The sequence below is a fragment of the Microcebus murinus genome, chromosome X (assembly GCF_040939455.1).
Source record: "Microcebus murinus isolate Inina chromosome X, M.murinus_Inina_mat1.0, whole genome shotgun sequence".
In the NCBI taxonomy this organism is placed as follows: domain Eukaryota; kingdom Metazoa; phylum Chordata; class Mammalia; order Primates; family Cheirogaleidae; genus Microcebus; species Microcebus murinus.
The window spans coordinates 47540788-47554355 of record NC_134136.1 but is presented as its reverse complement, the minus strand read 5'-3'; the positions used below and the strand labels follow the sequence as shown (position 1 = coordinate 47554355).

The window sequence follows — 13568 nt, the reverse complement described above, 5'->3', positions numbered from 1 at the left end:
GCCAGTCATAGGAGGACAGGGTCAAATGAATCTCTGTAACTTTGTGACCTCAGGCTGGTTGTTTAACTTCTCCAAGTCTCAGTTCCCCCATCTGAGACCACGGGAGACTCCATAGGAGGAGGTCGTGGAGGAGAACTGGAAGCTGGGACCGCCGAAGCAGCCTGGAGACCAGAAGGAAGGGTAGGTGGATAGGCCGTTACCCCTCCCCTGCATCTCAGACTCTTTTTTTTTTTCTTTTTTGAGACAGGGTCTCACTCTGTCACCCAGGCTAGAGTGCAGTAACATGATCATAGCTCACTGTCAACTCCTGGACTCAAGCGATCCTCCCTGCCTCAGCCTCCTGAGTAGCTAGGACTACAGGCATGTGCCACCATACCCAGCTGACTTTTTAAAAATTTCTTTGTAGAGACAGGGTCCCACTATATTGTCCAGGCTGGTCTTGAATTCTTGGCCTCAACTAATCCTTCTGCCCTAGCCTCCCAAAGTGTTGGGATTACAGGTATGAGTCACTGTATTTAGCAGAAAAATATATATATTTTTTGAGACAGAGTCTTGCTTTGTTGCCCAGACTAGAGTGAGTGCTGTGGCGTCAGCCTAGCTCACAGCAACCTCAAACTCCTGGGCTCAAGCGATCCTCCTGCCTCAGCCTCTCAAGTAGCTGGGAGTACAGGCATGCGCCACCACGCCCAGCTAATTTTTTCTATATATATTAGTTGGCCAATTAATTTCTTTCTATTTATAGTAGAGACAGGGTCTTGCTCTTGCTCAGGTTGGTTTCGAACTCCTGAGCTCAAAGGATCCGTCCGCCTCGGCCTCCCAGAGAGCTAGGATTACAGGCGTGAGCCACTGCGCCCGGCCAGAAAAATATTTTTGAAATGAGATTTCAAGCATGAATATGCCTGCACACACAAATGAGATTCATTTAGAGATCACAGTACACTCAAATGGAAACAATAATAGATTTGTTCAGATCAAGAGAGTTTATTGAAGATGAATAGTTGAGAAACTGGGCAGAAGAGGTACATATAGGTACTTTATTTAGATAATCAAAGAACACATTTTTAACCCTCCAAAAAGTTGTTATGCAGAAAACAATCCACCTTAGATTTTCTTTGATATTTACTAATCCAGTGAATTGTTGTAGAAAGCTGTGTTAATTTCCCAAAGGCCTTTGGACAGATTTGAGTGTTCTTGTACAAGTGAATAGCCAATTACTGGAAATTAATGACTTCTCATGCTGAATAATGCATGCACTTGACAGAAGTAGCTTACTAAAAATGCAGTGTTGTCAGTTTTGAATGCAATCTTGCCTTACCTGCTGCATATATGAAGGAAACCAAATCCAAAAGCAACCCTCCCACACAAGGTACAGTTTAGTGTGTTTAGTGCAGGTTAGTGAAATAAGCTCTTTGTCACTTTTATGCTTAATATTCAATTATATGATTTACCATAATGAATTCAACCATTCTATTATTAATAGATATTTACCACTTTTGCTATTTTAAATAATGCTTTTGCCTTTATATAAGTACATTTAGCCTTACATACTGATGCTTTAATTTCTGTGGGAAAGATTACTAGAAGTGAGTTTGCTGGGCCAAAGAGTATGATCTCTTAATTTTAATAGACACTAATTGCATATATATATATTTTTTGAGACAGAGTCTCACTCCGTTGCCCAGGCTAGAGTGCCATGGCGTCAGCCTAGCTCACAGCAACCTCAAACTCCTGGGCTGAAGCGATCCTCCTGCCTCAGTCTCCCGAGTGGCTGGGACTACAGGTATGCGCCACCAAGCCTGGCTAATTTTTTCTATATATTTTTAATTGGCCAATTAATTTCTTTCTATTTTTAGTAGAGATGGTCTTGCTCTTGCTCAGGCTGGTTTCAAACTCCTGATCTTGAGTGATCCACCCGTCTCGGCCTCCCAGAGTGCTAGGATTACAGACATGAGCCACCTCACCTGGCCTGATTGCATATATTTTTTAAATTAGGGGTACAATATGAAATGTTGCTTAAAAAATGCAATCAACCTCTTTCCGTGCTTAGCGCAGCCATGGCCCGCGGTCCCAAGAAGCATCTGAAGTGTGTAGCAGCTCCAAAGCATTGGATGCTGGATAAGCTGACCGGTGTGTTTGCTCCTCGTCCATCCACTGGTCCCCACAAGCTGAGAGAGTGTCTCCCACTCATCATTTTCCTAAGAAACAGGCTTAAGTATGCCCTGACAGGAGATGAAGTGAAGAAGATCTGCATGCAGCGCTTCATTAAAATCGATGGCATGGTCCGAACTGATATAACCTACCCTGCTGGATTTATGGATGTCATCAGCATTGACAAGACTGGAGAGAATTTCCGTCTGATTTATGACACCAAGGGTCGCTTTGCTGTTCATCGTATCACACCTGAGGAGGCCAAGTACAAGTTGTGCAAAGTGAGAAAAATCTTTGTGGGCACAAAAGGAATCCCTCATCTGGTGACTCATGATGCTCGTACCATCCGCTATCCTGATCCACTCATCAAAGTGAATGACACCATTCAGATTGATTTGGAGACTGGCAAGATTACTGATTTCATCAAGTTTGACACTGGTAACCTGTGTATGGTGACTGGAGGTGCTAACTTGGGAAGAATTGGTGTGATCACCAACAGAGAAAGACATCCCAGGTCTTTTGATGTGGTTCACGTGAAAGATGCCAATGGCAACAGCTTTGCCACTCGCCTCTCCAACATTTTCGTTATTGGCAAAGGCAACAAACCATGGATTTCTCTTCCTCGAGGAAAAGGTATCCGCCTCACCATTGCTGAAGAGAGGGATAAGAGACTGGCAGCCAAACAGAGCAGTGGGTGAAATGGTCTCCATGTAACATAATAACATGTTAAAAAGTTATTTGTACTTAATTAAAGATATTACAGTGTGAAAAAAAAAATGCAATCACCTAACTATAGGCCGGGCGCGGTGGCTCACGCCTTTAATCCTAGCACTCTGGGAGGTGGATACAAGAGAATTGCTTGAGGTTAGGAGTTCAAGCCTGAGCAAGAGTGAGACCCATCTATACTAAAAAATAGAAATTAGCTGAGCATAATGGTGCTCGCCTGTAGTCCCAGCTGCTTGGGAGGCTGAGGCAGGAGAATCACTTGAGCCCAGGAGCTGGAGGTTGCTGTGAGATAGGCTGATGCCATGGCACTCTAGCCTAGGCAACAGAGTAAGACTCTGGAAAAAAAAATCTTGTGATTTATTCTGTTTCATAGTATCTTGTATCATTATTACTTGCAGTTTGGTATACAGTACCTTCCTGTACTAAATGAATCATTTTATTTTTTTCCCCAGCTTTATTGAGGTACGTTTGACAATAAAAATTATATATATTTAAGGTGTACAATGTGATGATTTGATATATACATTGTGAAATGATTACCACAACCAAGCTAATTAATATATCCATCACCTCATAGTTACTCTTTTTGAATTTTTTAATTTTTTCACCTAGAGACATTTCTCAGAATGTAGCTATGCTTTTTTAGGAAGAAACATTTTACATTTTCTCCTTGTTACCATCTGAATTCAGAATGTCATTTCTATCTGTCCTTCCTTGGTCCCTCTTTGAAAGGAGAAACTGGTTCTCTGCATTCTTTAAAAGGTATTTTTGGCTGGGTGTCTTGGCTAACACCTGTAATCCTAGCACTCTGGAAGGCCAAGGCAGGAGGACAGCCTTAAGGACAGAAGTTCAAGACTACTAGCCTGAGGAACACAAGAGACCCCATCTCTATAAAAAATAGAAAAATTAGCTGGGTGTGGTGGCCCATACCTGTAGGCCCAGCTGCTTGGGAGGCTGAGGCAGGAGGATCACTTCAACCCAGGAGTTTGAGGTTGCAGTCAGCTAGGATCATGCCACAGCACCAGTGTGAGCAACAGAGGAAGGCCCTCTCTGACAAAAAAAAAAGAAAAAAAGAAAAGGTATTTTTACGGGTATCTTCCTTTTTTTCTTTTTGTCCAATTTTAAAGATCCCTTTATTTACTGTTCTTCAGATTCAAAAGTAATAAATGCCTATTTATAACCAGTGAAACAACGTACTACAAGGATCGATAAAGACAAAGTTAATCACTCCCACCTCAACTTTCTGATGTAATCAAAATTAATAGCCTGCTAAGTAACGTTCCACAATTCTCCTTCCTCAGACAAATCACATCTATATGCACGTTTGTTTCCACCAAAATATAATCATATTATATACATTACCCTGCAATTTGTTTCACTTAAGTGTGTACATACATATATTTATATAAGTGACAATAAAAAATATATATTACTTAAGAAAATAAAATGGACATATTCTGCAGTCTTCAGTTCTTTTCCAGTTCCAAAATTCATTTTTATATTCCTTTAGAAAACATACCACCATTATAATTAATTGTAATGAATTGTTTAATGTCTTTCTTCCCTGCTAGACTGAGAGCTCCATAAAGACACGGGACTTATTTTGTTTGCCACTGTATCTTTAGAATTTAGGGTAGTGCTGCCAGGATAGTAATTGCCTAAAATCTATTTGTTCATTGTTTCTGTGCTCCCTGAAACCTTCCCTCTACTTAAACTGGGTCACTGCCAAAACTCATATATACTGGTCTAAGAACTTAGGAGCCAGTAAGTCACCACTTGATGTTACTTGAATGGAACCCAGTAATGGTACATTTTAAATATTTGTAAAAAAAAAAAATGTGCTTTTTGGCAAAAACCTTTCTGCCACAAAAACGAATTTTAAAAGACAAAGCACATGTTTAGTGGAAAGAGCTTTGCTCTCGTAATTAAAAGACCTAGATTCTAGTTCCACCTCTGCCATTAATTTGCTGTGTCGCCTTTCAAAAGTCCCCTTTCCTTTCTGGACCTGGTTCCTCATCTGTAGCTCTAATATTCATTAATCCCACAAATATTTACTTTCTACTGAGTACTGGAACTAAGAACTATATACAAAGGTAAATAAAAACAGTCAATATTTAGAAAATGCTTATTCTATGCATGATCTTTTGCCAAGGGAGTCATGTGCACTCTTTCATTCATTTTTCTATGAAATAGGCACGACTGTGATATTTTCTATACTTTACAAAGGAGGAAACTGAGGCACAGCAAGGTGCAGTAACTTTCCCAGGATATAAAAGGATGTGGTGAAGACAGCATTGGATTCCAGGCAGTGGGGCTTCAGATCCCATTCTAGTAACCATAGCAAGTCTTTAACGTCATTATTCCGTGACTACTTCAATGGCTTACATTTTGGTCCCAGCCCAGGAGTACTGGGTAGAGCGCCCTCTCGTCAACATGAGGGTGCGGAGAGGACGGGGAACCTCAGAGAAACCATTGAGAGAACTGACACAAGCGCTGCAGGGAACAAGGTTCTTTCTCGCTCTCGCAGTTTCCACGCCGTGGAGAAGTGGGAGGTGTCAGAGAGTCACAAGCACGCCAGCCTCTCTGAGCGTCCCACTGGGTACACGAGAGCGTGCGGGTCACGCCAACCGGACGTATTACCCTGAACTCGGCGCGGGGCGGGAAGAAAGGGCACGTTGCGTGCGCGCTGCGTGCCCATGGACCCTTCCGGCGCCAGGGGGGGCGGGCGAACAGACCATTCCGCCCAGCTGAGGGCTCGTTTGCCTCGCCCCGCTACCCTCGGCGGCGTCCGCTTCCTGGCCCTCCCCAACTTTTAGCGAGACCAACGAGAGGACACCGCCTGCATCTAGAACAGCCCGGCCAGGAGCGTAACCGAGTGCTGCGCGCGAACGGAGAGTAAAGCCGCGCGCAGCTGCGCTTTCCTACCCCCGAGCCGTTCTAGACGCGGGTGAGTGCTGGGGCCTTGACCTCCACCCCAAACGCACCCCGGATCAGCCAGACCCCCCGATACTCCTTTCCCTTGGGGAAGGCCTGGGTGCTAGCCCACTCCTGGCATGCTCCACGCGGGATGCCCGGGCAGGTGCACTGGGAGGATGGTGAGCGCGGGAGACGAAGAGCTGCCCTCCTGGGGACCCTCGCTTGGCCTCTCAGTGTGGTCTGGAGGTCACCGTGCCCTCCCTCTCATTTCTCTTCTTCATTTCGTCCTCCTCCCTTTTCCGTACTCCGCCCAACCACCTTTACCTTCCTGAAAGGTTAATCTAAAAAACCAGCTGGGTAGTTTCTGCCTTATTTGTGCTCGTGTGCAATTAGTTTCCCTTTCCTTTGCACACAATGATTTCCTATCATGTGCATTCCTAGTGTTACTTTTTATTTGCCTCCCTAATGTGAAAAAAAATCTCTTTAGAATCATTTGTTCATGTGATATTATTTGAAATGTTTAGACTTTTGAATTTTGATAAATATTTTTGCAGCCAGGAGCAGATCCCCGTCAGAAAGAATTCTGACATATGCATATGCTATAATTGGGCGAAGAGCCATGTGTGAATTATATACTGGCCAGAAATAAAAAAAAATTGTGTAATATGAAATGCAGAATTCTGTTTAAACTAAGAGTTCATCTGATAATTCTATTTTTTAATTTAATTTTTTTTTGGCTTAAACAACAGAAATTTATTTCCTTACAGTTCTGAAGGCTAGAAGTCAAAGGTAAATGTGTCAAATTTGGTTTCTTCTGAGGCTTCTTGTAGATGACCATCTTCTCTTGTGTCTTCATGTGCTTTTCTCTCTGTGTTGACAATTTTAATATTAATCACAGCTTGTTTTCTGTCATTTTTCTTTTTTTTTTTATTTTGGCATATTATGGGGGTACAGATTTTAAGGTTTCAATAAATGCTCATTTCCCCCCCTCCCCCCAAAAGTCTGAGTCTCCATCATGACCATCCCCCAGATGGTGCACATCTCACTCATTATGTATGTATATACCCGCCCCTCTCCCACCTGCCCAATACCCTATTACTGTAGCACTTATGTGTCCACTTAGGTGCTACTCAGTTAATACCAGTTTGCTGGAGAATATATCTGGTGCTTGTTTTTCCATTCTTGGGATACTTCACTTAGTAGTATGGGTTCCAGCTCTAACCAGGAAAATATGAGATGTGCTATATCACCATTGTTTCTTAGAGCTGAATAGTACTCCATGGTATACATATACCACATTTTATTAATCCATTCTTGGATTGATGGGCACTTGGGCTGTTTCCACAGCCTTGCAATTATGAATTGTGCTGCTATAAACATTCGAGTGCAGGTGTCTTTTTTGTAGAGTGTCACTGGATCATTTGGGTAGATGCCCAGCAATGGGATTGCTGGATCAAATGGTAGATTCACTTGTATCGATTTAAGGTATCTCCATATTGCTTTCCACAGAGGTTGAACTAGTTTGCAGTCCCATTGTCATTTTTCTTTCTTGGAGCTGTGTGTATTGATCAAGTTCTGTGAGTGACACAGGAAAGCCATCCTGCTTCTTTCCCCACTCAGGAATTACATCTGCCAAGCTATTCCACACCTTTTCCTTCTGGTAGAAGTCAAAATCCATTTCCTCTAGAAGAAAACCATGGGAATGGTTTCCTTGTAGCAATATGGTGATATTGGGTGCAAAATGTCAGTCATGGTCAACAGATCCCACATTTTTTTCTCCATTTGTAAGAAAACAAGGTTATTCAGTAATTCATTAAACTCTGAATAATATAGTAGAAGCACTATGGAGATGATTATTCTGTGATAGAAAAAGCATTAAACTGATGTTTCTAGTCCACTTCTACCACTGACTAGCTATGCAAGTTATTTAACCTCTGTGGACCTCCATTTCCCTATCTGTAAAATGAGATAAATGACATTAGGTAGCTTCTAAGGCCTCTTTCAACTTTAAGATACAAATGGAAAAATCCAGGTAGCTCAGTAAAAAATTCTTTGTGGTGGTGGAGGAGAGATTGGCTAAAAATTTTAGCCTTTACTAGCATAAATGATTAGAATATAATTATTTTCAACAGTTGCACTTAGTGTTGTTTTTCTTTTAATTTCTAATTGAAATAAAAGTATAGACTTTCCCTTTTTACTTCTTCAAAGAAGAAGAAAATGCCTTTTGTGGAAATAAAAATGTTCATTAATGATCCCCAGATATGCCTATATTGATTGATTTTTTTTATCCAAAAATTCACTATTTTTTTTACAAGCTTTTATTATATCAGTAGTTGGTATACTGTATTTGAAACCATTTGGTCTTAGGAATTAAAGGGTAAGTATTAACATATACTCAAAACATCTAAGTACAACGTCCATCAATTAAACAAAACACTGTTGAGAACAGAAATATCAGCACAGATACTGTTGGTGATTTCTCAATTATAAATGGTTTTAGCTGTTCAATTTAATGTTTTGGTGTAAAAGTCTATATCTGCAGAGGTATTTTATATGTATATTATAAATATAGACTAATATGGTCATATAAAATAATATGAATTTTGTGATGAAAAATTCTTTAAGGAGAATGATGGGCAGACAGCCTCTGTAACATTGGTTTCTAGGGTTAATGCTTTTAGTACTTGGTTAATTAAATCCCTATAGATGAAGTGCAAAAATAGCCTTCCCACAGCAAATTCTCCATAGAGGAGTTGTTGCAAAGTTACAATTTATACCAAACAGTAATGATACCATTGGAAGCTAAAGATTCTGAGAGTCCTTGGTATCATATGCAACTTACTTGATTTCAAGCTTTGGGAGCCTTTTTTTTTAGCATCATGAGTAAAATGTAAGTATATAAGAAATACCAAATCAAATTACTAGACTAATCCTTTTCTATTACATATTTTAAGGGTCTTTTTTTTTTCTTTGTAGGAAAAATGCTTTCTGAAAGCAGCTCATTTTTGAAGGGTGTGATGCTTGGAAGCATTTTCTGTGCTTTGATCACTATGCTAGGACATATTAGGATTGGTCATGGAAATAGAATGCACCACCATGAGCATCATCACCTACAAGCTCCTAACAAAGAAGATATCTTGAAAATTTCAGAGGATGAACACATGGAGCTCAGTAAGAGCTTTCGAGTATATTGTATTATCCTTGTAAAACCCAAGGATGTGAGTCTTTGGGCTGCAGTGAAGGAGACTTGGACCAAACACTGTGACAAAGCAGAGTTCTTCAGTTCTGAAAATGTTAAAGTATTTGAGTCAATTAATATGGAAACAAACGACATGTGGTTAATGATGAGAAAAGCTTACAAGTATGCTTTTGATAAGTATAGAGACCAGTACAACTGGTTCTTCCTTGCACGACCCACTACATTTGCCATTATTGAAAACCTAAAGTATTTTTTGTTAAAAAAGGATCCATCACAGCCCTTCTATCTAGGCCACACTATAAAATCTGGAGACCTTGAATATGTGGGTGTGGAAGGAGGAATTGTCTTAAGTATAGAATCGATGAAAAGACTTAACAGCCTTCTCAATATCCCTGAAAAGTGTCCCGAACAGGGAGGGATGATTTGGAAGATACCTGAAGATAAGCAGCTAGCAGTTTGCCTGAAATATGCTGGAGTGTTTGCAGAAAATGCAGAAGATGCTGATGGAAAAGATGTATTTAATACCAAATCTGTTGGCCTTTTTATTAAAGAGGCAATGACTAATCACCCCAACCAGGTAGTGGAAGGATGTTGTTCAGATATGGCTGTTACTTTTAATGGTCTGACTCCTAATCAGATGCACGTGATGATGTATGGGGTATACCGTCTTAGAGCATTTGGGCATATTTTCAATGATGCACTGGTTTTCTTACCTCCAAACGGTTCTGACAATGACTGAAAAGTGGAACAGGAAGATGTATGTGATCACCTATTGGACATGTATTGTCATTTGTAGTAATGACTACATATCCAATACAACAGTACATTTCTCTTATTCAGTGGCACTGGTGTAATCACACATTAAAGTTTAGTGGTATATTTTTAAAGGGGGTGGTATTTTTTTCCTTAAAACACATGAAAATTGTGCACTGGGGAGAAATGTCTTAATAATAATTTTGCATATAAAGGATATATTTATAAATATTGTATTTATGCAGTAAATTCTAAATTATGTGCCACATTAAAATCTGTGGCACATATCTTTGCTGATTGGTTAAAAATTTAGCATGTCTTTTTAGCTTTCTAAGTTATTGAGTTTCTAATTAAAGTAAAACTTTTAGCTGTGTATTTCCTTCTATAATGTTGATTTATGTTCTAAGCTTCCCCAAGTGCCAGTGGATTTGCCTTCTCAAAGTACACAACCCAAGCAACTAAGGAAATGTTAAGGTGAAACTTGAAATCTGTCCCTGAGAGAAAAAGTGAAAATTACTTGCCAAGCTTGAGTGATTTTCCTGGGAGCTAATTTGGTGGCATTTCTTAGCATACAATTTTCAGTGTAACTCTCTACCTCAGTGTGCAGATAATGAAATTGGAGTGGTGACTATGAACAATGTAATATCATTTAACTGTGTTGTTTCCCAGTTAATCGAGCTCCCAGCTGCAACTTGGATAAAAATGTATCAATTGATATTTATGTATTCCTGTTCAGCAAATTAATTCTATATAAATCTCCTTTGAAGAACTTGTTTGGGCCATCTGATGGTTTCACTTGCTAGAGTTGAGTCTGTCCTGGTTTATGTTTCCTTGGTCAAATTCAGAGATTTTTTTTTCCCCATGTTCATGGTTGTACCATATCTGTTTTTTGTGCACAGGCCCTAAGCTCACTATCTACCTTGGATTACCATTCATTTGCCTAATGTTAGTGACTACTCAGAAACTTAACCCAGTGGTGGATGCAAGACGCCTGTGCTATAAATGTGTGAGATACTTGGAGCTGACTTGTCATATAATCTGGCCAGCACATGCTGTATTATCAGATCTATAAGCCACCATAGTGTGAGACTGTGACATTTTAGAAATCAATATTTCCTGTAACTGGCCTAATGGTAATGGTCTCCTACAGCTTTAGCAAACCCAAAAGAGAATTCCCTCAAGAGGTCTTGGGCTTGAAATTATTGATCCTCAGATTAGTGTGTAAAAACCCTTTGTTTTAATTTCTCTGATTTTGGGGCTTTTGGTTAAGATGGGCTATTAATTTTGAAGAATAATAAAACCCCTTTATCAAGCACCCTAATATGTGGTTTCAGATGCAATTACTACAGATAGTGTTCAGTGTTAGTACAGTGATAAACAGTCTCTCAGTATAACACAGTTTGTAACATGCCACTTTGCCCCCTACACCAATATAAAAATTTCCTATTGCATTTATCTTCAGTTACATTAGTGTGTCAAAGTATCACGATAAATGTTGGAGAATGCATTCCATTGTTTGTTTTGTTAATGGGTGTTAACATTGCTTTTTTAAAACCAAACTGATGCTCTTGATCATATTTTTATTCATGCGATTTTTTTTATATAAAATGCTAGTTGTCTTAAATAAGCTGTCTTTTGGAACTCATTTATACTCAGTCTTATAGATAAAATCTGAATTGGTAACAGGGAAAATAATACTACAGAAGCAATAGTTATAGATTTGATCACTATATATGTCAATTCGCTTTACATAGAAAAGTAACAAAAACTATAACCCTAACCTCACTGTTACTGGGGAGAGTTAGAAAGAATGAAGGTAGGTCTAATGGAAATTGATCATGATTGCGAATATACTTTACATATGGCTAGTGGCTACTATATTGGATAGCACAAGTCTAAGCAATTCCAGAAGTATAAGACCCCACTCATGACAGATGTGAATGAGAGAAAAGAAGTTTCTTCTAAAAGTTGTATTTATTTTTCTGGTTATCTCAAATGCAGTGGAAACTGCAAACAGACTTCTAGCAGGCCCCAGGCCATCTCCTTGCATGAATAGTTCACTGGATCTTCCTTCTGTAAAACATTGAACCTTGAGCAAAATATGTAATAATAGATTTAGACCCTGGCATTTTGGGTGTAGCTAAAAGCTTGTGTATCAAATGTGATTTACAATACCCAGATTTTTCTATGATGCATTTAAACAAACCCATCTATTGGGTTTCCTTAAAGCAGGGCACACCTATATTAGAAAAGTTGTGGAAAGCAGAGTCTAGTGATGTATGACCAGTTTCCCCTTCATTTGTTAAGAACATTGTGTTCCTTTTGATACAGGCTGACTCAAATGCATCCAGTGCATGCTTGTATAGTTATGTGAACAGCATGTTTATGTAAGTTTAGCTTTCTTTTGGCATTCACAGAAATTCAGAAATGTTACCAACTCCTCCCCTCAAAAAATATTCCCCCCAAATTTAATCATACTCAACTTTAATATCAAAGATAAAATACTACAGAGCACTTAAAGGATAATGAGGAAAATGAATTGTTTGAAAAGTATGAAATGATGAAATGTCAGTGTAGCTAGGGTTTCTACCATAATAAAAAAAAATCCACTTAGTGTGGAATCTATATAATTTTCCTTGTATATATGGGGTATCTATGAGGTTAACACTAGGCATGGTGCTTTGTGCAAAGCAAAAGGACCCCAAACTCCTTCATTACAGGGAGTCAAGTAATCATTTCACATAAGGTTTACATAAGCAATAAGATGAACCATAATTTATTATTAGAATATAATGGCCTTTTGTCTTAAAACTCCTGGATTTGATAAATGCTTCCTTTTAACCACATAATTCCTATTTCTGGGGTAGTTTTCACTGATTCCAAGCAAGAATAGCCACATTGGCTATGCCATTATTTGGCAATTTGGCAAAAGCCCTGGCATAAAGAGTGGGACTTAAAAACGACTCAGATTTTACAGAGATAAGAAGAATAAGTGCCCTCACTGTACTGTTTACAGACTTGCATTAGGGAAAACATGCTTTGATCAAGTGATTGACATAAAAGACATCCACATATGTACCCAAAGTGTTGAATAAATGGGAATGTTCTAATAGTCAAAATACCACCCTAGAACCATCTGAGGGGAAGAGGGAAAAACTATACCTGACTTGATGGACTACTGAATGCTGGCACTGAGAATCTTTTCCATATTTGCCACTCTAAAGCACTGCCTCTAGAAGAAAACTTCAGTGAATATTGCCTATTCTCCAACCCAGCGCCATCCAACAGAAATATAATCTGAGCCACATGTATAATTAAAAAATTTCCATCAGAAAGTCATAGATACCTAGACAGATGAAAGAATAAATAAATAAATAAAATTTCCAGTAGCCATGTTAAAGACAGGTGAAATTACTTTTAGTAATACATTTTATTTAACCCAAATATATCCAAAATATTGTCATATCAACATGTAATCAACAGAAAAAAATTATTTACATTATTTATTAAGACTGAAATCCAGGGTGTATTTTATAGTTACAGCACATCTCAATTCAGACTAGTCACATTTCAAGTGCTCAGTAGCCACATATGGATGGCTAGTGGCTACCATATTTGACAGCACAGGTCTAAGTAATTCTAGAAGTATGAGATCCCCAAGGTTAAATGTCAATGGGAGAAAGCTTAAAGTTTCTTCAAAAAGTTGTATTTATCTTTCTAATTTTCTTGAATACAATGGAAACTGCAACCTGACATTTAGCAGGCTGCAGGCCATCTCCTGGCATGAGTTCAATCACTGGATCGTCCTTCTCAAGATTAAATCATT

At 39.1% G+C, this 13568-nt stretch overlaps 2 protein-coding genes across 2 annotated transcripts; both read left to right on the top strand.

The window, feature by feature from the left end:
* Nucleotides 1-2054: 2054 nt before the first annotated feature.
* LOC105856926 (small ribosomal subunit protein eS4, X isoform-like) lies at nucleotides 2055-2919 on the top strand. The gene has a single exon (XM_012738913.3). It carries the CDS (start codon nucleotides 2055-2057, stop codon nucleotides 2844-2846), a length of 792 nt encoding a protein of 263 aa, XP_012594367.1. The 3' UTR covers nucleotides 2847-2919.
* A 2509-nt stretch (nucleotides 2920-5428) lies between these two features.
* C1GALT1C1 (C1GALT1 specific chaperone 1) lies at nucleotides 5429-9754 on the top strand. Its single transcript, XM_012738928.3, has 2 exons — nucleotides 5429-5821; nucleotides 8767-9754. Exon 2 carries the CDS (start codon nucleotides 8772-8774, stop codon nucleotides 9726-9728), a length of 957 nt encoding a protein of 318 aa, XP_012594382.1. The 5' UTR covers nucleotides 5429-5821; nucleotides 8767-8771; the 3' UTR covers nucleotides 9729-9754.
* The last annotated feature ends 3814 nt before the right edge of the window (nucleotides 9755-13568 follow it).